We start from the raw sequence: 26,292 nt of genomic DNA on the forward strand, positions 1-26,292 counted from the left end.
TATATTTCTATAGCAAAATTTTAAAATAATTAAAATGATAAATTTGACAGTCCTAACAGTATTGTCATACCATATTTGATTCATACATACATTATTTAAGCACAAATTATATTTAACCATAATTGTTAATTTCTGATAATAATGCTAAATTTGATAAATACTCTATATCTACTGTATATACTTTTTTGTAAATTTATATATTTGAATTATTTGTAAAAAAAATAATTAAAAGGTATTATTATTATCATATTATATATATATATATATATCAGGGTTAAGTAAGGGGGTAGGGGGGGTAAGGCCAAAATACCCCCCCCCTAAGATCGAGAAATTGGGATTTTACCCCCCAGACTTTTTGACCAAATTGAAAAAATTGTCGCTTAAAAACGAGGAGAAATGACCCCCCCCCCCTAAAATTTCGGCGCCGAAGGCGCCGAAAATTTTTTTGAAATTTATAAAAATTTTAATTTTAGTTGATACTATTTTAGTAAGTGTTTTTATGTTTTTAATATTTATAAAAATCTAATTATTGATTAAAAATAGTTAAAATAACGTTAAAAGTCATCAAAAAATAACATTATTTTAATTAAAATAAACTAAAAAATTAAAAATTACCTATTTGTTGAAAAGAGTAATCATATTACAATTTAAATATAAGTTTAAGAAGTTAATAAAACAATAAATACTTATGTTTTTATTAATAATTTTTAAATTTTAAATAAAAAATTTAAAAATATTTTCAATTTTGTACTTAATATAATTAAACTTTAACGAAATTTGAGTTAAATAAGTAGTATTCAGTCAGTATTTGTATAAAAATAAAAATATATAACAAACTATAAACATTAAGTATTTTAAAAAAAAAATTATGTTAAAAGTTAAAAATTATTAAAATACTAAAAATAACTCATAGTGTATCATTAATGCTTTTATCAACTATTTTTAAATCTTAAATACATTATTTTATTTTTTTATTAGTTATATAAGTTATAGTATATAGTTTTTATTAATTTAAAAAAATTTTTTTTAAAAATATTTATTTTTTGTTAAAATTTAAATTTTTGTTAATTTTTAAGTTTTTAGTTTTTTTTATATTTTTGGAAATTTTACCTATTTTCCCGGGAATTTATACGGGAACTTGTGGGAATTTTATTGAATTTACATGGGAATATTCGGGAACTTAAGGAATTTTTAGGGAATTTTCTCTAGACCCCCCCCCCCCCCCCCCCCCCCCCCCCCCCCCCCCCCCCCCCCCCCCCCCCCCCCCCCCCCCCTTGACTTTGGATTTTTGAAAAAATTGCCGTTTAAAAATGCAATAAAAATCTTACCCCACCCAATACCCCCCCCCCCCCCAAGATTTTTTGAGAATTTTGTAAATTTTACCCCGGTCTACCCCCCTAAAATCCAAAACCTTGCTTAACCCTGATATATATATATATTCATTTATTAGTAAATTGTAAATAGTATAATTAAATCATACGTATTTTTTAAACATATGTGTGATTTATTATTTACAATTACACACCTAAATAAAAGTTAAATGTATACCATTTTTAAAATATTATATAAAATGATTATGATGATATTTCATAAAAATTGTAATTTATTAATAATTATTTTGATAGCACCGTTTGTTATTAATGCAGTCCCTGTCAATGTAAGTCAATTGTCTATCCAATTATGGTATTTATTATACTTCAAGTATTTTATTATAAATATTTTTATTTACTCTATTATTTCAAAGGTTACTCAAAAAACAGTTGCAAAAAGAAATTGTAAGTCAATAATAAAAATAAAATATCAAAAAAATATTATTTGTCTATAATATTTTTAAATTAATAATTATTTAATTAATTTTGACAGGTGCAAGACAAACATGTTTTAGTAATTTAGGTTGTTTTTCAAGCTATACAAGCAATCAAAATAATAAGGCATGGATTAAAAATAATACAAATACTACACAACAAACTGATGATTTGAATAGATTTTCATTGAGACAATTACTAATTAATTGTCCAATAAGTCCGGATGATATGAATGTCAGTTTTATATTATTTAGAAATCATACAAATAAAGGCATTATTAGTAAAAATTTTGCATTTAATTCACCGGTTGTTGATATTATGAAAAGTAATTTATCAATCAATCAGAGGACAGTCATTATAACTCACGGATGGTTTGATTATTATGGAAATAGACAGTGGATGGATGTATTGAAATAATAATAATAATTTTTAAAAATAGTAAAATTTTAATTTTTAAAATTTGTATTTTAGGATATGCGTGATTATTTTCTTGGTTACAATTTTAATGTAATAATATATGATTGGAAAATACCGGCATCCGATGATAATTACTTTAACTCGGCATTCAATACTCAAATAGTTGGCTCAATGTTGGCATACTTTATACGGACATTAAATACAATGGGAGTCAATCTACAAAACATTCATCTAATTGGTCACAGTCTTGGGGCACATGTTTGTGGATTTGCCGGCAAAAACTTTACCGATCCTAAAATCGGACAAATTTCCGGTTTAGATCCCGCAGGGTTTGGATTTTGGTCAACAAATAAACGTTTGCTGCCATCCGATGCTAAGCTAGTTGTGGTTACACATACAAGTGGTGGTCTGACTAAATGGGGTAAAATATTTTTACAAATATATRTTTCATCATGTATTTTATTTTACTAATTTATTATTATTAAATCACATTTGTTACATCTATTATCCTAATATTAATTAATAGATGGATCATATGATGATTTAATACAAATGAGTGGTTATTTAGGACAATCGGATTCATTGGGTCATTACGATTTTAGACCAAATGGAGGTTTCATACTATTTACTATTAAATATACATAAAAAGTATTGTTATAATTGTTGATTATTTATTAAAATAACTATCCATATATATATATATATATATTAGGTACGGGACAACCAGGTTGTATATCAAGCATTTCATCCTTTATAGCTAATATGAACAAAAGTTAGTGTATATATAAAATTAAAAATATCATATAATTGTGGTTTTTGTTAAAACTAAAGAAAGTGATGCTAAAGTTGGAGATTGCAATCATCAAAGAGTTCATCAGTTGCTTATAGCCAACAGAAAATTAAGATCAACTAATAGTTGCAAAATGATTGGTTATCACTGCGATAGTTATAATGAGTTTCTTAAAGGCAATTGTGCCGATTGTGGTAGTGATGGACAGAGATGTAAACCAGTAGAGTTTGACATCAATTACTGGAAAAATCCGATAAATGATAAAAACTTGACATTAGTTAACAATAATTATTATTTTCTCACAACAGATACTGATCCTTACTGTCTGTTTCACTACCAAATTGTTGTAATTATATATAAATTTTTGTTAATGTTATTAATTTTCTATTTAAAACTTTTAAATTAATGATATTTTTTTCTTTAAAAATAAGATTTATATTAACAAAAAGTTTAGTTACGGTTATCTTAATCTGACATTAATATTAAATCCAAACAATACGGTTGAATTTACAATACATTCATCTCAATTGAAAATCAATCAGTCGTACAATCATTTGTATACCAGTGCTAAACATTTGGGTGTAATTACAAGTGCAGAGATGACTATAAAAAAATTTGGTATTATTAATACCACTAATGATGTATTAGCTCGTTATAATTTATCGTCAATTACCCAAATAAATGTTACACAAATTGATATCAAATTTATGAGTTCTATGGATAAAAAGTATGCTATTTAATATCCTTTATATAATATAAATAATTTAGTAAAAAAATTAGTATAATTTATTTTTAAAATAAAATTTTATAGGGAAAGGCAAAAATATTCAGCACAACTAAATTATTTAACTGGCAATACTAATACAACAAAATTTGCGATCAATAATAGTGATAAACAGTGAAAGTTATACATTAAGTAATTATATTGTTTATATTGTCAGTTTTAATATTGTATTATAATTTATTTAACAATTTTTTTACTAAATTATGTTTTATCATTTCCAATCAATTGTTACTGTATTAAAAATTTAGTGTTTTTTAGTATAACTAAAATAGATTTATTAAACTTTATATACTATATATAAATACTTATAAATAAATTACTTAATAAAAATACATTACGTCTAAATTACACATATTTATAAATTATATAAACATATAACTTTAACGTTAATACACTAATTGTAGTTTACAGTAATAGTTATGTAAACTGCAGTTATCAATAATTTAAATTGTTATATCAGTTATTTTTTTGCATTAATGTATATTAATTTTATAATTTTATATATATTATAATATTTACGATAGTAATTATGCAACCAATTAAATATGATAAAAGTAATACATTAATAATTTAAGTTTATATATGTTTATTATATATTCATATCTAAATAATAATTATTGTAGAATTGTAGAAAAATAATAGTATTTTATTATATTATTAAAAACTAATATCAATTTATATTAATTTAAAATATTGTTAATAAAATTAATTATCGCATATTATATAAATATGTCTAAATTTAGTTTAACACATGATATACCGGTATATATAGATATTTTGTTAAGACAAGAGTACATCATTGTATAAAATCAGACATTCAATGATCAATGTCATTGGTATTATCATCAAAATATATCAAGAATATTATATTATTTGTTATTATAAAATATGATATAATTTTATCAACAATAAAAAAATTCTGTACCATATTATAAAATTAATATTGAAAAATCAATATCATATCATAAATAAAAAAAATAGATTTTTCCAATTAATTATATCAAAGGATATATTTAATGATTTTGTCATAATTAAAAAATTTTTAATTACAATATCATAATAATATTTCACAACAAAACCAAAGAAAAGTACTTCAGTATAATGTTATCATTATTTCTTTTTTTTAATTAAAAACATATGAAACTTTTGCTTATTCAGTAAAATGCAATATAAAAAATAAGATAAAATATTTAAAATAAACTTTAAATATTTCTAAAATAATATTTTAAATAAAAGTGATATCATATTATTTAATTGAATGCTCACAATCACACCACTAATATAATACTAGAAAAGAGTGGAAACAAGATTAGACATCAATTGTTTATATTAATTTGTAAACTTTAAAAATTTCATTTTAATTTCATTTTAAAAAAATAAAAACAAATATTAAATAAAATTAAAGTAGCTTCTAGTTAAATAGCTTGTATATCAATAATTCATGTAATACAGCAAAAATTAAAATAATAAAAGTTTTTTAGCATTTAGTTTAAACTTCTTTTTTTAAAAAAAAGTAGAAAATTAATTAAGAAATATTAAGTTTATATTTTATTATTTATTATTAAAAATATTTCTTTAAAAAATAATATGAGTTTCAAATCAATCATACAATTTGTTTCATTGTTAAGAGTGGAGCCGTTTCTCATAATACTGTATTTCAGTTCATACTTTCGTAAGACACCGTTGGAAGTGCTTATTCAAGACAAACTGTGCCGTAATGTCTATAATATGAGTGTCGAGTTTTGCTGTGATCTGCCGTATATGACTGATGATGACCCGGAGATCGACATAAAAACTCGYATATTATCAGATGCCGTCAAATACAATATGTATCACACGTGGATCACAATGGCTCCGGGCATTGTTTGGTCAATATTTTTAGGTCCCTGGGTAGACAAGTATGTCAAYGGGAGAAAAGCTATTTTCATAGTGGGATCCCTTACCCAATCAATGGAAGCAGCTATGAATGCATATAGTTCATATTATTTTAGCACAGGTATGTAAAAATGTAATAATTCATATTTAATGTGTGAATTGTATAAGATTTTCATAAATATTATGGGTATTGTATTAAGTAAAGTGTTTTTAAACTAATTAAATAAATATTATATTTACTTATAATAATAAATAATTATTTTGATTATCAGATATCAGATGGATATTAGTATCTTTCATACCGTACACGTTGTCCGGTGCCATGACATTCACAACGGCCTACTCGTATGTAGCGGTRACCACACCAGTCAAGTATCGCACACTTCGCATGACTGCACTGGAAGTATTAGTAGCTATCGGTATGTYYTGTATTTGTAAATTGTTTATCAGACCTCAAAGTTTACTTATATAAAATACCAACAGCACAACCATTAGGTGTATACATATCGGGCAAACTTATTAACATTCACCCGATTGTCGGCGCCAATGGTCAGCTCCATAACTATGGACTTATATTTACGATCAGTAGTTTGGGTGCTTTTGTGGCCTTCCTCTGGGCTGTGTTTGTCATCGATCAGGAATTTGACAAACAATTGTTTGATAATTATGTGTTAGACGAAAGTCAGGCTCTACTCTGTAAACCTGATAAAGAAAAATCCGGTGAACAGACAGATGATAACTACAGCACTGTTGTCTTAGAGCCGACCAGTGAATACATTCATCCGTTAAGATTACTGTTCAACATAAACAATGTCCGGGAAATTGCCTTAACTTTGTCAATGAAAAGACCTAATTATGTGAGGGCACAGATATGGCTGATCATAGCCGGAATGTTTTGGTGCTATTTTATATGGGCGGCGCCGGCAGCCTATCTGTTTCAGTTTGTCGAAAAGATATACCGTTGGGATGCACCCATATATACGGAAATCAGTTCRTTGGGCTTGATWGCCAACTCTATGGCCATTATATTTTTAGSACCGGTACTTATTAAGGTATTACATAAAAACAAGATTACAAATATATATATATATATATATATACCGATATAATAATAAAAACATATCAATAGGTGTTTCATTTTAATGACATGACTCTGGCCATACTGGGCTTCTTGGGCTCATTTCTTGAGATGTTAGCACTGGCACTCATACTTAATCCGATGGGCTATTTTGTATCGATGATAGTGACAACCACATCGAGTTTTGGTCCAATTGGTCTCAAAACACATTTGTCTAAAATTGTCGATCCGTCAGAGTTGGGCAAAGTGTTCACATTGATGGCCGTCATCGACGGTTTTGCGCCAATCATTGCCGCCTCAGTATTCACATTCGTATTTCAGATGACCATCGATCAGATCCCTGGCCTCTGTTTTCTTATATTAGCAGTGTTTTCAGTTATACCGTTGGCCATAGCGATGTTCATCGACTTGACTGACATGAAGCGCATTGAATGCAATAATAAGACAATCAAAAAGTTCAATCAATATGACAGCATTGAGAACGGGTATATACGACTGGCCGAAGAGTATATGGGCTCATCGTATGGCAAAAAGTTTCAACAAATAAAGACTAAAAATTTAGGTTCAGATAGTAATGGTGTATTAGATTCGGGTATTGAAACAGTCGACACACAGAGTATGACAACCACTGTAGACACCGCCAGTTGTCGAAGTTGATCATCAAAACTAAATGTAAAATAATTTTTTTTAAGAAATAAAACAAATAATTTATATTATTTAGGATTTTAATTATAAAATGCACAAACAATACTAAATAAATACAATTAAATAAATTACATACTGTATAACTAATGACTCTCATGTTTACAAATATAAAAAATACTTAAATTAAAACATTAATAAATAAATTAAAATTTATAAGTTTCATATATTACAAGTTATTTACTGTACAGTACATAAAGTATAAAAAAAATTTTTTTAAAAATTGTGTACAGTTTCTGTTAATTTATATTTACAATATATGCAGAAAATATTATTATCAATAAATAAGATATAAATTATAATATTATAATACCAGTATATATAATACAGTATATATATATATATGAAAATAAATTATTTAACATTATTTTACTTATTATTATTATTATATACTTGAATGTCATCAATAATTTCAATATCATTGTTTAGAATTGTGACTACAGGTGGTTGTTGTAAATGTGGTAAAACAGTGTAAAAGTGAATCCATAGCAACACTGATAGCGGTATTATAAATAGACTACTAGTTATGAGAAATGACATCCCAGGCATTGTATCCATAGTAGACTTAAATATAGCCGTAAATATTGCCGATCCTATCAATGGTACAATACTGTCGACTGCACCCATCAATGAGCTAACTTTTCCCAATTCGTCTGGTTCTACAATTTTGGAAAAATGCGACCGAATACCGATAAAACCGATCGGTCCCAATGCACCCATAGGTATGGACAGGTAGAAGCCATTAGGATTTAATATAATTCCTCGGATAGTGGTTTGTGCCACAAACGAAAACAAGCCTACCAGTGCTAGAGTTGTGTCTTTAAATCCTAATATCTAAAAATAAAACAAATCATAAGTTGTTTGTTTGTATAGTAAAAACATTGTGTTATTAACACACAGAAAAAGTCATACCTTTATAAATAATGGTCCGATAAATATAGTACACAGTGATGATACCAAACCATTGAGAGCATTCATAGTACTATAGGTTTCAGAGTCCCACTGATAAATCTTTTGAACAAATGGAAACAGGAATATGAGTGGACCCATGTATGCGAGCACCAGTATAGCCATTGAAAGAATCAGTAGCCAAATCTGTAGGCGCACATAATGTCTACGTGGCTTACAGCATGTGATTAGCATCTCTTTGATATTATTGATATTAAACAAAGATTTTATGGGATGTACTCGTCGTCTATGATTATCTCTGTGGTGTCCGTCCTCTGATAGAAGAGCTCTTCCCTCGTCATTATTAGACAGTTGTTCCGATTCTTTTGCAAACAGTTTGTAAAACCGTTTTTGATCTCTTCGTTCATTTATCATAAATATAGTCCACAGCAATGCAATTGTATACAAACCACCCGATAATAAACTAATAGCTGTATAGTTGTGCAGTTGACCCCCGTTTAACATCGGAGAAGAGGCAATTATTTTTCCTCCGACATATGTACCCAAAATACCAGCTAATTATATATAATAGTAATTTAATTATTAATATTATTATATTGATGTTTATAAATATAATATGATATACCGGTATATACCTATGGATGTGACAATCTCATTGACAGTCATCCTGAGTGCTAACATGTGTAACGGTGTTGTCAGTACAGTATAGGCCCAGAAAGCCGTAGCCATTGATAGCATACCACCAGAAAAAATTATTGGTATTGTTGCCATCAGTATATACAACGGTGCTGTCATTAAAATATGAAAATAACAAAATATTATATATCTTATAAATATTTTTTCTAATCAAAAATCATTTCATACATATGTCGTAAAAGTATATATTGAACATTAAGATGACAGCTTCGGCAATACCATTGAGTGCACCGGCAATCATCAATATTTTTTTGGCACCGGCATACTTGTCAGTCCAGGAGCCGACAAACAATGCTGCCACTATGGACGGTATTGTCAAAATAAGTGTACCGTATAATGTGTATTGTGTGGCATCGCCTAAAATTTGGGATTTCATGTGAAGATAGTCGTCAGTGTCATTCATTGTCGGCAAATTCAAACAATATGTACGGTTGAGACCATAAGTTATTAGACAGTACTTGTCTTCAACCAATTGCTCGACCGGCACTTTCTTCATAGACAATGAAAAAGTATTGATGAAAATAAATGGTTCTATTGTTAAGATTGAGATAAATTGAAAAAATCTTAACATTTTATGTTTTAATATTTTTATATTCATTTTTCTAATTTATTGTTATTGTTGTATATTTCACAAAATCACAAACAAAATATTTTATTTTATTATAATTTTCTATAAATATTATACTATTATTTTTCTATTGAACTTTCAAATAAATTGCAACACAAAAAAATTTTCGACACTACATGTACTTTATATTGAATATTATGAAATTATTAATTAATAAATGTGTTGCTTAATTTTGTAAACTCATTAAAAAATAATATAAAATTACTAATATTTTTTTATAAGTTAGCATGTTTATTTACACTTTTTAAACAATATATATTTACAATTTGCTATTTAATAGCACAAAAAACTGTTTAAAACAAATATACACTATACTGCAATTTAATGCCATATGTTTTTATATTCAATAACATATCTTAAATATCCTAATTTTTAAATCAATTTTTTAATGATTATATTCATTAAGAAAATGATAACATAAAAATTATTATTTTTATATTAAATGCTAAAATAATAGACTATTGAATTGTATAAAAGTGTTATCGACAAAATGAAAAGTTTTTTATTATCATTATTATTCGTACATTAGTTACGAAAGTGATAAATCATAGCTTATTATTGCCCATGAATTGAAAAACACAAATTGCATTGTTTAGTTATCATAAACTATTATTATAATTATTATTATATTGAAAAATAATTGTACTTAATAACTAATTTATGTAGCTAACAATGTTTTAATATATTTACTAAATAATTATTTATATTAATTTTTATGACTCATTTTCTTATCATAAATTTCCGGCAATATTTTGGTTTTTATCAATATATATATTGAACTATAATATTTCTTAAGTGATTTCTATTAATACCAATAAAATATCAATTAAACTATAATAATAGGACTAAATATGATGAACTTTAACTATGTTTTATCATTTTTATTTTTTATTTTATTTGATAAGTCTCTAATAATTTTCAATATACTGTACTGGTATTACATTTATATAAAATGTTGTACTAAACTTGATAAACTTGTTTAATTAATCATTTTATATTATACAGTATTAACAAACTTATTAAAATAGTAGTGTAATATTTTTATCAAGGTTTATTAGTACAGTATAAGTTATATGATATCATTAGGCGTGGTTCACATATTACGTTCGCACTTTTTAAGAAATTTAGACCCCTCCCTCCCCTATGTTCGCAATTGTTCGCATGTAGTTATTTAAAAAAATTACGTTCGCTTATCCATAACCGCTACCCCCCCCCCACCACAAGAAATAAGATATTATCTAAATGCGAACGTTCTTAAAGTCTTTACCCCTCCCCTCCCCCTCGTTCGCAAAAGTTCGCTTTGGCTAACCCCCCTCCTCTCAAGTGCGAACGTAATATGTGAACAACGCCTTATCAAAAAGTTATTACAATTATATTTAAGTTTTACTTTAAATAATGTTAGTAAATAAAAATAATATATTAATAGTAGTAGTAATAATTAATTATTTAAAAATTTCAAATTCTTTAATAATAGATATATATATATATATAAATAAATTTACAGTATTGAAAAAATAAACATTTTAAATGACTTTAAACTTTCAAATTAAAAAAACAATATTTATGAAATATTTTTAAGAATGATTTATAAATAAAATATAATGATATACAATAAAATTTAAAACATAAAACTATCATTTTAAATAATAATAAATATATATAATATAAAAAGTAAGTATCAATGATATAAATAAAATATAAATACAGTATTGAATCCAAATTATTATTATCACTGAAACGCGATATACTGAAAACGATTTGTATTTCTGTGAAAAACAGCGTTATTTAGAGATAAATAGGTAAGGGATTCAATTGGTGTGACATATGTGAAGATACGGTGAAAACAAATGTCACATTTGGAGAAAAACACGTAAACAGCGATTCTTTGCGGACATTCGCAGTCAAAATATAGGACTAGACTTTGCAGGTTTGGAAACATTAGCGGTAAATCCGATAGATGTATAGCCGAAAAATAGGCGTTTAATACTAGAGCCTCAATTGTGGTCAAAGTTGAGCCACGAATTGAATGCCAACGGTTGAGATCAGCGTTGATATCCAGTTCCCGACTGTTGCGAAATGTATATATTGGCCTAATATTCTCGGTAATAGTGCCGAATCCAATTGTCATCAATTTTAAGTTTCGGAGCTCACGGCATGCATACAGCAGCGCTTCGACCTCATCCTCGACCCACGGGTCAACTATTATCAATTGTTTAATATTTTTGCCCGAACCGGTTGCCAATGCTTCGACAATGTCGAGACAGGTAGTACTGTAGCAGTACTTTATTGTCAGTTTATTTAAATTTGGTCCCAAATAACTGAGTAATGGATCTAACGGTGACTCTAAATGTATTAGTTGTAGTTCTTTCAGTGATGTCATTATAGGCGAAAGGTTTTCGAGTTTGGTATTGTGAGAGTCACTGAATGAAAAATGTTTGAGCCGTCCCATCAATCTGTACGCCAGATGCGACCATTCAAAGCTACATAAGCCATATATCTCAATGAGGGAAAGACATTCCAGCCGCGGACACATGTCGATCATCCACAACATTGACTCGGAGTTAACGTAACTGTTCTCCAAGTGTATGGACCGGATATTTGCACATCGCTTGAGGATTGGCCACAAAAAATCTTCATTCAGTGTTTGCCACGAATGGAATGACCAAAAAGTGTCTTCACGGCTCACCAGTGATACTATGCCTCTTACATCCATGTGCTTTGAGCTGATACAGCCGTTGTATAGATTGGCTGATGGGTTGCAATTGATACGTAAAGACTTGTGGTATCCATACAATGACCACAACATAGCTCTCCATTTAGTGCAAACTCTTTCTAAAGATATTTTTTCTTTGATCGATAGATAGCCGAGAATGTGGTGAAGGATTTCGTTGGGCAGACAATCCAGTGATTGATACTCCATATCATTAGTTTAATTAAAATTTATATTTAATTAAATAAAAGTAAATTTGCATTATCTATGGATATTATGGAAATTAATGTGTTTTTACAGTGAACTCAACAAAATTTAAATGATATTGAAAATCAAATATTAATAAACTATATTAAAAGCAATGACATTGATACAGTATATATGTATAGTTCATGTTTTTAGTGTAAGATCGAGTATTTTTAATAGAAAACAAAATTATTATTATTATTATTATTATTATATATATATATAATTTAATAAAATTACCATAATTTAAATTATTAGATAGTTTTACATAGTGTATGTAAAAAATTGTAACAATAAAAACATTTACTCTATTCAACTTAAGTTAGTAATAAAGTAATTTTTGTAGTTTTTTGTAAATATCACTAATATTTTATATTTTGTGAATAAATTTAATTTATTAATAAAAGTTTACAAAAAATTACAAAATATAAGCTTAAAATAAATAGTTTTTATATCTAATGTTATTTTTAAATAAAATGTTCATCAATATACTTTTAGTTACTTTAATCATTTTTTATTAAAGTTTATTCAATGAAAAAAATGCTGACATAAATAATATTCAAATATAATAATATAAAAGCAATTAATAAAAAAACCTTTCAGAAAATTTTGTAAATCATTGTATTTCGAAAAATAATTTTAGTAATTAATTAATATAAATAAAGTCAATAATTATAAGATATTTTAGAAATTTTTTTTTTAAATATATTTATAAAGTAAACACGTTTTAATAATTAGAATATAAATATTATTTTTTTAATATGATAATATAACATATAATAAAACAAATAAATGTTTGAAACTATCTGTAAATCAAAATTTTGGGTAAGCATTTAAAAATGTAATGATAATTTTATTATTATTAATATTTAAACGATTTTTTATAGAACCGGTCGCTAACATGGGACACACCGTCACCAAAACTCAGCTCATGTATGGTCGATACGGTACTCGTATGGATACCAGTAGTATATTTCTGGTTGATTATGCCTTTTATGATATGGCAATGCATTTCATCAGATAATAAGTCAATCAATTATAATTATAAAAATATTTGTCGCTTAATGATTGCATTGTTAAGCGTTATAACTGAATTAGCAAATTGTATATTATGTATCTTATGGTTTGTTTGGTTCAATGACATAACAATAGCTCATATAATAGCAACTATATTATTACTGATAACGCGATTTTCATTATTTGTGATTATATATTGTCAAAGAGTTAGGGGTATTCACGACAGTGGATATGTTTGGCTGTATCTCCTATTGGATAGTATTTGCAGTGCACTAACTTTGGCCACATATGCAACGGTTCCCGGTTTGAGATATCCGACTGAAGTTATACTATATTACGTTGGATTTGCATTGACTGTCTTATTGCTATTGATTTGTTCATTTGGTGATCAAATGCCAACAAATAGTTATCAAATAAAAGATATCAATGAAAATGTTTCTCCAAAAACTAGTGCTTCGTTTTTATCTCAAATAACTTTTCATTGGTTGAACAGTCTGTTTATAAAAGGATGGAAAAATCAATTGAGAATCGATAACATATGGGATGTTTCTACTAGTGATAGGACAGCAAATATTTATAAATATTTTGAAAATGTTTGGTTAAATAATAAACATAAGAAAGACAACAATAAAATTTTAAATCGATATAGTTTTTTGTTTGAATCACCAAATAAAACCTCACGTAAAATCGAAAAATTGACAAAAAATAACATTTTAAAGATAATAATTAAAGCATTTTATAGTCAATACATACCATCGGCTATTATAAAACTGGCGGTCGATTCTTTGCAAATGTTGAATCCAATAATACTTAAGTATTTTTACGGGTTTTTTAGATAAACTAATAATAAAATACTATTAAGACACAAATATATTAATTAACATAATTTTTCTTTATTAATATACATGTATTTAGATTGTTAATCAAATATACACAAAACATTGATGAGCCCCAATGGCACGGTTATCTATATGTTGTAGTAATCGTTATGATCAATATATTGACTACAATAATAAATGCACATTACAATCATTGCATATATAAACTAGGTATACATGATTATAAGATTATTTTATTTACAACAATAAAATTTAAAATATTAAATATAACAAGATTTTAATATTTTAATTATTAGGTATAAATATTAAGATTTGTTTGATGTCAGCCCTATATCGTAAGTCATTAGTTTTGAGTACTAACAATGAGACATCAGTCGGACAGATAGTAAACTTGATGTCCATCGATAGCCAACGGGTTTTAAGTATATAAAATACATTAAATTAATATTTAAATGTTAATCATATTAAACACTAATATATCAATATTTTATGTAAACAACAGTTTTTTTACCATTTATGAGCTTTTTATGGTCAACACCCGTCCAATTAATACTAGCGATGTATTTATTGTACAATGAGTTCGGTATATCAGTATTAGCCGGTGTGGCCGCTATTGCACTCATATATCCAATGAATATACTATTCATAATTTATGCACGAATGAGACAATTCAAGCAAATGATACTAAAAGATCAGAGAATGAAAATTATTAATGATATACTTAATGGCATTAAAGTTGTTAAGGTATGTCAAAAATTTTAATATTAATATAATAACTAATATTGAAATAATAATTATTATTATTATTTTAAAAATACATAATAGTTTTACGCGTGGGAAATGGCATTCAATAAATTAATTATAAATATTAGAAATAAAGAGATCAGACATTTGAATGTATTTTCAAATTGTATGAATTTTAGTACATCATTATCGGCATCGTTGTCACCAATAATTATAGTAATTACATTTGCTGTCTATATGGCCATCGATACCAGTCAACTATTTGATGCCCAAAAAATATTTGTTGTAATATCAGTACTAAATATATTACAATTACCATTAGAGTCATTACCAAAAATGTTTAATCAGTTAATTTTGGTAAACAATTTATATTTATTCAATTTATTATAGTTTATATTATATTATATTTTTGATATAAAAATTTCTTACTATTTAGGTTAATGTAGCATTGAATCGGATGAATAAGTTTTTTGATTTAAAAGAAATCAATCCTTATGTTTGTAGAGAAGATAGTCGTCTAATCGTTAGTATAGATAACGGAGACTTTTCATGGGATAAGACTACAGACAATACAAGTTTTAGTTTAAAACATATTAATCTAAAGATCAGTGACGGTATGTTTGTGGCTATAATTGGAAATGTTGGTTCCGGTAAAAGTTCGCTATTATCGGCACTGTTGGGTGAAATGGAGATTATGTCTGGAAATGTTAATATAAGGAAAGGTGCACGAATTGCTTATGTATCACAACAGGCTTGGATTCAAAATATGACACTTAAAAATAATATTTTATTTGGCAAAAAGTTTAAACCAAAATTATATGAAAAAGTATTACATGACTGTGCACTTATTAAAGATTTACAATTGTTTCCCGGAGGAGATGAGACAGAAATCGGTGAAAATGGTGTTAATCTAAGCGGTGGACAAAAACAAAGAGTCAATTTAGCCCGAGCTGTGTATTCCGGATCAGATATCTATATTATGGACGATCCATTGTCTGCAGGTATGTGTTATAGTTTTTTATAGATATAAATTAAATTAAATATTGTTAATTATTTTAGTGGACAGTCATGTGGGACAATATATAATGACTAATATTTTTGACTCAAAATCCGGTATTTTGCGAAACAAAACCCGTATTTTAGTGACAAATCAATTGTTTGTTTTGCCAAATGTTGATCTAATTGTTGTCTTAAAAGACGGTAAAATTAGTTCAATGGGTGCTTACAAGCAGTTGCTTAATAACGACAATGATTTCGCTGATCTTATTAAACAATACACATCTGTGGACACAAACAATAATGAAGATAATGATAATAATATTTGTATTGATAATCATAACAATAATAAAGCTATTGTTTCTAAACATTACAAAAATTTAGATGAAAATAATGATTATGCAAATAATATTAGTATTACGGAAAAAAATAAAAAACTAATAATTGAAGAAAACTCTGAAGTAAAAAATGCTAAGTTTTCGGTAATTTGWTAAATAAATTATAAATAGTATATATTTTTTCTAATTTAAACAATGATTACTTATTTTTGTTTTTACTGATTTTAATTACTTAAATTAAGGTTTACACTATATATATGAAATTATTAACTAAATTTGGAATTTTAATAATTATTGTATCAAACATTGGTTACATTGCTCTAAATGCCGGCTCAAATATATGGTTAACAAAATGGTCTAATACTGCCAGTGATAATCAAGAAAATAAATTTTATTTAACAATTTATGGCATATTTTGCATAGTATTGATAATTATGAAATTTTTGGCCCTAAACACAATCAGACAGTTTGGTTTACGCGCCTCAAAACAAGTGCACAAAACTCTTCTTTCGACTATATTGTCGGCACCGATGAGTTTCTTTGACACCCAACCTATCGGTCGAATACTCAATAGATTTAGTCGTGATTTTGATGTAATGGATATATTTTTAATATTATACATTAGGTATAATTAATATTCATATTTATTTTTATTATTTATTGATTTATGAATTTTGATATTCATTACCTTTATTTTATCAGTTTATCACTGCAACAAATTCTTCAATTGTTATCTATTGTAACAATAGTATCAATACAAACACCATTATTTTTAGCTGCAATTTGTCCACTAATGTGTATTTACTTTTTAATACAGGTATGAAATAATAATTATATTTTAAAACTATTTTATTTATTTAACTTTTATTTAATAGACAATTTATATACGAACATCCAGAAAATTGAGACAGTAAGCATAGTTATTAGTTAATTAAATTTAGCATTTTTTAAAAAAGTATATTTATTTATGATATTCAGGTTAGACTCCGTAAGTAATTCGCCAATATTTGCCAATTTTAGTGCCACATTGACAGGTGTTAACACTATTAGAGCGTATGGATGTTGTGGACAATTTATTAATGAAAATAACAAACAATTGGATATAAATCAGAGATGCATTTATCATAATTATATAACAAAAATTTGGCTTCAAGTTAGACTCGAAACAATATCTAATTGTCTCATATTATTTGCCGGATTGTTTGCTATATTAAAAAGAGGCACAATTACTGGGGGCTCAATAGGACTGTCACTTTCATATGCATTAACATTAACTAATACATTGAATCAATTAATTGTCAATTTTAGTGATTTGCAAAACTATTTAGTTTCCGTTGAAAGGATTGACGAATATTGTTGTATTGAATCCGAACATAAATCTACTGAAACTGCAAACAAATTGCCAGACAATTGGCCCGACAAGGGATCGGTTGAATTTGTGAATTATGGCACCAGATATAGACAAGGATTAGATTTGGTTCTCAAAGGGATTTCATTTAAGATTAATCCAAAAGAAAAAGTAATTATTTTATATTTTAGTTATTTTAAAACTATAATTGTCTATATTTTTTAGATAGGAATAGTTGGTCGGACTGGAGCCGGAAAATCATCAATAACTCAGTCATTGTTTAGAATAATTGAGCCAATAATGGGAAAAATTATTATCGATAATATTGATATTACACTATTAAATCTAGAGGTATAAAAAATTATTTGCATTAACTACTATTGCATTTTAAACATAAAAAATCATAAATAAAAACTATTAAACTATTAAATATAATAAATTATCAATAATAAAACTATTAGTAAACTATTATTAAATAAATAAAAATTAATTTACAATTTATTTAGGATTTAAGATCTCGTTTAACAATTATACCACAAGAACCGGTATTGTTTTCGGGAACAGTTCGCACAAATTTGGATCCMTTTAACAAGTTCTCCGACGATGACTTGTGGACAGTATTAGACAAATGTAATCTCAAAGAGTTTATTAAATCACAAGAATTGGGTCTTAATTATCTTATATGTGAAGGCGGTGGTAATCTGAGGTATAATATGATAAATATTTACTAAAAATATGCTAAATATTTTGCATAAATTTATAATGATGTATATTATGGTGAATAGTGTGGGTCAGCGACAACTGGTATGTTTGTGTCGGGCATTAYTACGACACACGAATATCCTTATCCTCGATGAGGCCACGGCTGCCGTCGATGTGGAGACCGATTCACTCATACAACAAACCATAAGAAATGAGTTCCCAATGTGTACTATACTGACAATTGCCCACCGAATCAATACGATTATGGATTCGGATCGTGTTTTAGTGCTTAACGAGGGAACGGTAGCTGAGTTTGACTCACCCGACGTTTTGCTTAGTAATCAAAACTCTATATTTTATTCACTGGCCTCTGAAGCGGGAATAGTTTGATTTGATTTTATTAATTATAAATTTTTATTATTTACTCACTTTTATAAATTATAAATTTATACTAATTAGACATTTTTATTTAAACTGTAATCAGATTATATAAATTTTACTATTTATTATTATTATATATTGATGCTATTATTATTTAAGATCGGGTCTCACGATGAGGTCGGTAATCAGGGTGACGCTTGGGGTTCACTGTGAGGATAGAACTCAATGTGAGGTTGGGATTTACGGTGACGGGGTGAGTTATGGTAATGTAGAAGTCAGAGTGATTCTGGGAATCACGATGACGGCTGGTTCGGGTGACGTCAATAAGAGTACCAATATTGTTAAAATGATACACAAAGAGAATGCACAATAATAACTAACTTTATTAATAAAACAAATAAATAGTAAAACACGTGTAAATAATAAAAATAATTGGTAATGATATCTCAGGTGTGTACTGAGTAAAAGGTAAAGTGTTAGAGAGCGATGCGGATGTATTACAGGTGCTTATATAGGGAAAGGTAAGTCAATGGTCAATCAGGTATGAAAGGGTTAGTACTAGGAAGGGTAGGGTTGACATCTATTGGCATCATTCCCCCGCCGTTATCGTTCGCACGGAGGTTGAACGGCTTCAGTTGACTGGAGTGCGCGACGTAGGATAAAGTGTCCGGGGATTCATCATGAGTTGGTCGAATAGCATAAGTTTCATCACCCAGACTCCTGATGATGATATATGGTCCCGTATTTGTAGGTGAAAGCTTGTGTTTTGATGGATGATGTGCTGCAAGTTTGCGCACAACTAGATCTCCGGTTTTGAAATTGGATGCTGTGTGGGATTCATTGTGAATTTGTTTTCGCTTCTCTTTGTCTTCATCTGAGCGTCTTATTGACTCTTGTCTAGCGATGTCAAGAGATTTCGTGTCGCAGAGAGCGTCAGATGGAGTTCCAAAATGTAAAAATTGTGGTGAGTATCCTGTTGTTCCATGTGGTGTTCGGTTATATTGATCAACGACCTCGGGTAGAAGCTTTGACCAATGTCTGTTAGGTTGATCGAGTCGAATTGATTTAAGTTTAGTTATGATGATGTGGTTTGCCTTTTCACATAAACCATTGGCTTGAGGATGATACGGTGATGATAACGTGTGATTTATGTTTTGCTTCGATATGAACTCAGCAAATGTCTTTGAGATGAAATTAGTTCCTCTGTCGGTAATGAGTTGTTCGGGCCTCCCTATGAGTTCGATGAGATTCTTCATGAATCTGACTACAGTTTTAGCTTTGTTGTCGGCGGTTACTTGTGTCCATACGTGCCGAGAATGATGATCGACTATTAGTTGAATGTATTTTGATTTTGCGCTTCCAGTCGATCCCATGACAATTGTGTCCATTGCCCATAAAATGTTTGGTAAAATCGGTGTTGGAATAGGTTGTAGGAGTCCTAATGATTTCCTGTTTGAAGGTTTTACTAATTGACAAGTTTTACAAGTTTTGACGTATGATTTTATACTGTCATCTACCGATGGCCACCAATAATGTCCAGTAAGCAGCTGTGTTGTCGCGGCAATTCCCGGATGTCCCATATCGTCATGATAATGGCGTAAAACCTCTATTTGTAACGTCGGAGGCACGTAGTATCTGTTGAGACCTTTATGTCTATACCTTATTATCCCATTATCATCAATATGACATTTTGAATCAATGTGATTCCAAGACTCATAATGAGTTGCGAATTCATTATGATTTCCGGATTCACTATGAGTTATTGGGTTTTGCTTTTGTTGAGCCATTTTCAAACGATTTTGATCAATAAGAAGCGATATTACCGGATTACGGGATAATGCATCCGCTGCCTGATTACGAACGCCGGGCCTGTGATGAATTGTATAGTATCACACCATTGTTTAGTAGGTCTCCCACTACATGTCGAATGATTCGTTGAAATGTTGGCGGAACGTTCTTGAGACCAAAAGGAAGAACAAGCCACTCATAGTGACCGTCGGGAGTGACAAATGCTGAGCGTTCGATTGATTCGTTACTCATAGGGACGTGCCAATAGCCCCATGCCATATCGAGTGACGAAAATCTACGTGAGTTCGATAGTTGGTCAATAATGTCTTGAATTCGGGGAAGAGGTTCACGTTCGTCGATTGTGATAGAATTAAGTCGTCGATAGTCAATACAAAGTCTCGCGGATCCATCTTTCTTCTTTGCGAGTGTTACTGGTGAAGCGAATGGAGACTTTGAATGACGGATTAGTTTCTTGTCGAGTAGTATTTTAATTTGTCTTCTGATTTCGTTGAGATCTGCGATCGAGTGGCGATAAGGTCGTTGATGTATTGGCTGCTGCTCAGGAAGTAGTCGAATGTGATGAGATACGTTTGGAATGCGGCCCACGTCATTAGGATCCGCTGAAAATAATTGAGGGTACTGTTTCAGTACGAGTCGTGTAGACATTGGAGTAGATTCATATTGAGTAGATGTCATGTTGACTTTTATGTGACTCGCGTTGAGTCCGGAAATCTTTGGTCGGCTTGTAGTGAGACAGAGCTGTCTTTGCGACGAGAGTGAGTTTTCTTGTGTAACGAGCTTCCGTTTGAAGTCGAGATGCAAGCCGAAGTCAGCACAGGTGCCGTCACCCATGATGAATGGCTTGGGAGAGTCTTTGAGGACGTGCGCGTGCACTTTAAGTACTGTTTTGTTGATGCGAAGAGTGATTGTTAGGCGGCCGTCTGATTGAGAAATCCCATTGATTCCTGCAACGGGAATAGCGGTTCGTGGGTCAGGCGTTTTGTTGAGTACTCTGGCAAAAGCTGTGCTCATTATGTTTATGGTAGCACCAGAGTCGATAACTGCTTTAGTAGGAATATCGTTGACCCGTACCGCGATCTCAGTTAATGACGACCGCCCAAAGCGTTTCCCTGAGCGATGATGTCCTCAGACTGATTATCGTCTCCAGTAAAATATGATACGCCTTGAGGTCGCGGATTCACATTGAATCTATCTCTATATGATGCTTGATTTGGTCGATTTGTCTGGACAAATGGATTATTTGCTGACTGTTGAGTAGCCAAATTTCTGATATTTGGCCATTGTCTACGACACTCGCGATGCCAATGCCAAGCAGTGACACCAGCTTGGGAGCATTTGCGGCACGGACCGGGAGGTTGATTATCAGATTCGTTTTGACGATTCGGTTGTACAGCCATAGCATATGTTTGACGTCGAAATTCAGGTTGAGTACGGGCGTCAGCTTGAATCTGAGTACTCAATTTGAGTTCCTTCATTTTAGATTGACTACAAAGTCGAGATGATTACAGTCTCTGAGCCAATGTTAACCATTCTATGTGAGTTTTAGGTAAGGCACACAAGAGGTAACCCTTTTATGACTCGGGCATTCCCGCAGTTAGTTGTCCAACGATATTGTTGTCGTTGAGGTCTGCCTGTCGTAGAAATCGCATTTTCTCATCAAAGTAGTCTTTTACTGTCTCATTGTTGTTTAGTTTTCTTTCTTGTGCAAGGATTAAGGCGTCCTCTCTTTGAGATGCAAATCGTTGTATGAATTGTCCTCGTGTTTCAGCCCAAGTCATTGTGAGTATATTCGGGGCAATTTCGGTTGCATACCAATTCAAGGCATCGTCAGTTAGGAATGTCATAAGCTCATAGGTTCGGTCGCTTTCGGCTAAATCTCTTGTTGCGACTTCAAAGAGTCCGATCCAGAGATCGGCTCTTATAACAGTTTTGTGGCCATTAAACTTTTCAAGAGCCGGGCGTTTATTTCGACTCTGATTGAATCCGTCCGACATTGTATTTGTAGAAGTGCTTGTAGTCATTTCAGTTTGATTTCCGGTTATTTCCGGTGTTCGAATTCGGTGACCTGAGCAAAGAATAATTTTGGATTGCGGAGGTTATCCTGCCGACGGTGCGCCAATTGATGCTATTATTATTTAAGATCGGGTCTCACGATGAGGTCGGTAATCAGGGTGACGCTTGGGGTTCACTGTGAGGATAGAACTCAATGTGAGGTTGGGATTTACGGTGACGGGGTGAGTTATGGTAATGTAGAAGTCAGAGTGATTCTGGGAATCACGATGACAGCTGGTTCGGGTGACGTCAATAAGAGTACCAATATTGTTAAAATGATACACAAAGAGAATGCACAATAATAACTAACTTTATTAATAAAACAAATAAATAGTAAAACACGTGTAAATAATAAAAATAATTGGTAATGATATCTCAGGTGTGTACTGAGTAAAAGGTAAAGTGTTAGAGAGCGATGCGGATGTATTACAGGTGCTTATATAGGGAAAGGTAAGTCAATGGTCAATCAGGTATGAAAGGGTTAGTACTAGGAAGGGTAGGGTTGACTTTAAGACCGTTCGCATTAAGATATTTTATTGCAGTGGTGGGGGGGTGAAAGCGGTTAGCGGGAACATGAGAACGTAATTTTTTAAAAGACTATATGCGAAAAATTACGAACATAGGGGAGGAAGTGGGTCTAGATTTCTTAAAAAGTGAATCCCCCYCCTAATAATATTTTTCATAATGTAGTTTAATTTTTTTTAATAAGAGTCATATTGTAAAAAAAATATTCATCGACAATAACCATTAGTCCTTATGAATAATATTATACCAAAAATAATCTACAAAAATACAAAAACATTTATTTATTATTAAAATTAATCAGTTGAAAGATTGAATCGGCCATTTTGATCATGGTCATTATTAAATATGCACAGACACAGACATACAGACAGATTCCAGAAGATAAAAATATTTTTCAAAGTTTGTTTTCAAATTCTAAGTTAAACAATAATTATATACAGAAAGCAATTATACAAATTTTATATTAAATTTGAATAAAATCATTCAAAAATATAGTTAATTTGAGAAATTTAAATAATAATTGTATTGTAAATAATTAGTTTTTGTTAATATCAAATATTAAAATAAATTTCTAAATGAATTTATCAACTTTAATGTAAATTTATGCTTATAATTTTTTTTGTCAAAGTATATAATAATTTAAACTAATAACATATAAATATTGTAAATCATTAGTAATGAGTCATTGCATTATAATAAATTAAGTTGATAAATAATTAATATATAAATATCTAAAGTCAGTAAATCTAATATATTATTAGAAATTTTAGTGTTAATATAACTAATAAGTAAATAACTTATTGATATTTTTATATAAATATTTAAAAAAAATTAATATATAATAGTTTATTAAATAAAATACCAATTATAAAATGTTAGATATTATATGTGAATAAAAATTTTGGGGAAGCAGATAAAAATTATATAAATAATCTTATAGTTTATTAAATAAAAAATAATAATAAAATGTTTGAAACTATCTGTAAATCAAAATTTTGGGTAAGCATTTAAAAATGCAATGATAATTTTATTATTATTAATATTTAAACGATTTTTTATAGAACCGGTCGCTAACATGGGACACACCGTCACCAAAACTCAGCTCATGTATGGTCGATACAGTACTCGTATGGATACCAGTAGTATATTTCTGGTTGATTATGCCTTTTATGATATGGCAATGCATTTCATCAGATAATAAGTCAATCAATTATAATTATAAAAATATTTGTCGCTTAATGATTGCATTGTTAAGCGTTATAACTGAATTAGCAAATTGTATATTATGTATCTTATGGTTTGTTTGGTTCAATGACATAACAATAGCTCATATAATAGCAACTATATTATCACTGATAACGCGATTTTCATTATTTGTGATTATATATTGTCAAAGAGTTAGGGGTATTCACGACAGTGGATATGTTTGGTTGTATCTCCTATTGGATAGTATTTGCAGTGCACTAACTTTGGCCACATATGCAACGGTTCCCGGTTTGAGATATCCGACTGAAGTTATACTATATTACGTTGGATTTGCATTGACTGTCTTATTGCTATTGATTTGTTCATTTGGTGATCAAATGCCAACAAATAGTTATCAAACAAATGATATCAATGAAAATGTTTCTCCAAAAACTAATGCTTCGTTTTTATCTCAAATAACTTTTCATTGGTTGAACAGTCTGTTTATAAAAGGATGGAAAAATCAATTGAGAATCGATAACATATGGGATGTTTCTACTAGTGATAGGACAGCAAATATTTATAAATATTTTGAAAAAGTATTGTTTAATAATAGACACAAAATTTTAAATCGATATAGTTTTTCGTTTGAATCAACAAAACAAACCTCACATAAAAACGAAAAATTGCCAAAAAATAACATTTTAAAGATAATAGTTAAAGCATTTTATGGTCAATACATACCACCTGTTATTATGAAACTGGCGGTCGACTCTTTGCAAATGTTAAATCCAATAATACTTAAGTATTATAATATTTTTGACAAATTTACATTAAAATATTATATTTATAAGTAATATATTATTACAATAATTTCTTTTTTATATAATAATGCATGTATTTAGATTGTTAATCAAATATACACAAAACATTTATGAGCCCCAATGGCACGGTTATCTATATGTTTTAGTAATTGTTTTAATCAATATATTGACTACAATAGTAACTGCACATTACAATTATTGCATATATAAACTAGGTTACAAAACTGATTACAAAGTTTATTTACAATAACAAAATTACATAATTTTTAAATATATTAATTATTAGGTATTAATATTAAGATTTGTTTGATGTCTGCTTTATATCGCAAGTCATTAGTTTTAAGTAATAGCAATAACAATGAGACATCCGTCGGACAGATAGTAAACTTAATGTCAATCGATAGCCAAAGGATTTTAAGTACATCTAAAATATTAAATTATTTTATTATAATTGATAAAATGTCATATTTTTAAACACTAATATATCAATTTGTTTTTATTAAAAAATTATTAAAAAACAGTTTGTATACCATTTATGAGCTTTTTATGGTCAATACCCGTCCAATTAATACTAGCGATGTATTTATTGTACAATGAGTTCGGTATATCAGTATTAGCCGGTGTGGCCGCTATTGCACTCATATATCCAATCAATATACTGCTCATTAGTTACGCACGAAAGAGACAATTCAAGCAAATGATACTAAAAGATCAGAGAATGAAAATTATTAATGATATACTTAATGGCATTAAAGTTGTTAAGGTATGTCCAAAACTTTAGTATTAATATAATAATAACTAAAAATAATTATTATTATTATTTAAAAAATACATAATAGTTTTACGCGTGGGAAATGGCATTCAATAAATTAATTAGAAATATTAGAAAACT

The 26,292-nt window shown here is 29.0% G+C and overlaps 6 protein-coding genes across 6 annotated transcripts; 5 read left to right on the forward strand and 1 right to left on the reverse strand.

Moving 5' to 3' along the window:
* The first annotated feature begins 1,680 nt into the window (after nucleotides 1–1,680).
* On the forward strand, nucleotides 1,681–3,914 carry LOC128955845 (pancreatic lipase-related protein 2-like). The gene is made up of 9 exons (XM_054301523.1): nucleotides 1,681–1,701; nucleotides 1,745–1,775; nucleotides 1,864–2,210; nucleotides 2,277–2,643; nucleotides 2,749–2,835; nucleotides 2,935–2,994; nucleotides 3,054–3,358; nucleotides 3,444–3,739; nucleotides 3,824–3,914. The coding sequence occupies exons 1-9, from the start codon at nucleotides 1,681–1,683 to the stop codon at nucleotides 3,912–3,914; spliced, it is 1,605 nt and encodes a 534-aa protein (XP_054157498.1).
* Nucleotides 3,915–5,383: 1,469 nt separating this feature from the next.
* Nucleotides 5,384–6,711, forward strand: LOC128955846 (uncharacterized; the record flags this gene model as incomplete). The annotated part of the gene is made up of 3 exons (XM_054301524.1): nucleotides 5,384–5,792; nucleotides 5,944–6,090; nucleotides 6,155–6,711. Coding segments are annotated over exons 1-3 (1,113 nt in total), but the record flags the coding sequence as incomplete, so codon positions are not given.
* A 65-nt stretch (nucleotides 6,712–6,776) lies between these two features.
* On the forward strand, nucleotides 6,777–7,408 carry LOC128956143 (thymic stromal cotransporter protein-like). The gene has a single exon (XM_054301825.1). It carries the CDS (start codon nucleotides 6,819–6,821, stop codon nucleotides 7,404–7,406), a length of 588 nt encoding a protein of 195 aa, XP_054157800.1. The 5' UTR covers nucleotides 6,777–6,818; the 3' UTR covers nucleotides 7,407–7,408.
* Nucleotides 7,409–7,841: 433 nt separating this feature from the next.
* On the reverse strand, nucleotides 7,842–9,595 carry LOC128955313 (thymic stromal cotransporter homolog; the record flags this gene model as incomplete). Its single annotated transcript, XM_054300975.1, has 4 exons — nucleotides 9,225–9,595; nucleotides 8,996–9,148; nucleotides 8,364–8,914; nucleotides 7,842–8,285 (listed from the first exon to the last, which is right to left on the reverse strand). Coding segments are annotated over exons 1-4 (1,476 nt in total), but the record flags the coding sequence as incomplete, so codon positions are not given.
* Nucleotides 9,596–14,429: 4,834 nt separating this feature from the next.
* LOC128955847 (ABC transporter C family member 8-like) lies at nucleotides 14,430–17,397 on the forward strand. The gene is made up of 10 exons (XM_054301525.1): nucleotides 14,430–14,471; nucleotides 14,573–14,706; nucleotides 14,793–14,918; nucleotides 14,999–15,240; nucleotides 15,322–15,406; nucleotides 15,536–15,597; nucleotides 15,677–16,241; nucleotides 16,300–16,563; nucleotides 16,998–17,167; nucleotides 17,392–17,397. Exons 1-10 carry the CDS (start codon nucleotides 14,449–14,451, stop codon nucleotides 17,395–17,397), a joined length of 1,677 nt encoding a protein of 558 aa, XP_054157500.1. The 5' UTR covers nucleotides 14,430–14,448.
* A 144-nt stretch (nucleotides 17,398–17,541) lies between these two features.
* On the forward strand, nucleotides 17,542–19,014 carry LOC128955848 (ATP-binding cassette sub-family C member 3-like). Its single transcript, XM_054301526.1, has 5 exons — nucleotides 17,542–17,552; nucleotides 17,595–18,093; nucleotides 18,148–18,273; nucleotides 18,429–18,628; nucleotides 18,708–19,014. The coding sequence occupies exons 1-5, from the start codon at nucleotides 17,542–17,544 to the stop codon at nucleotides 19,012–19,014; spliced, it is 1,143 nt and encodes a 380-aa protein (XP_054157501.1).
* The last annotated feature ends 7,278 nt before the right edge of the window (nucleotides 19,015–26,292 follow it).

Source organism: Oppia nitens, unplaced genomic scaffold, assembly GCF_028296485.1.
Source record: "Oppia nitens isolate AA-2021 unplaced genomic scaffold, nextdenovo-longstitch-racon4-pilon3 scaffold2_pilon_pilon_pilon, whole genome shotgun sequence".
Lineage (NCBI taxonomy): Eukaryota > Metazoa > Arthropoda > Arachnida > Sarcoptiformes > Oppiidae > Oppia > Oppia nitens.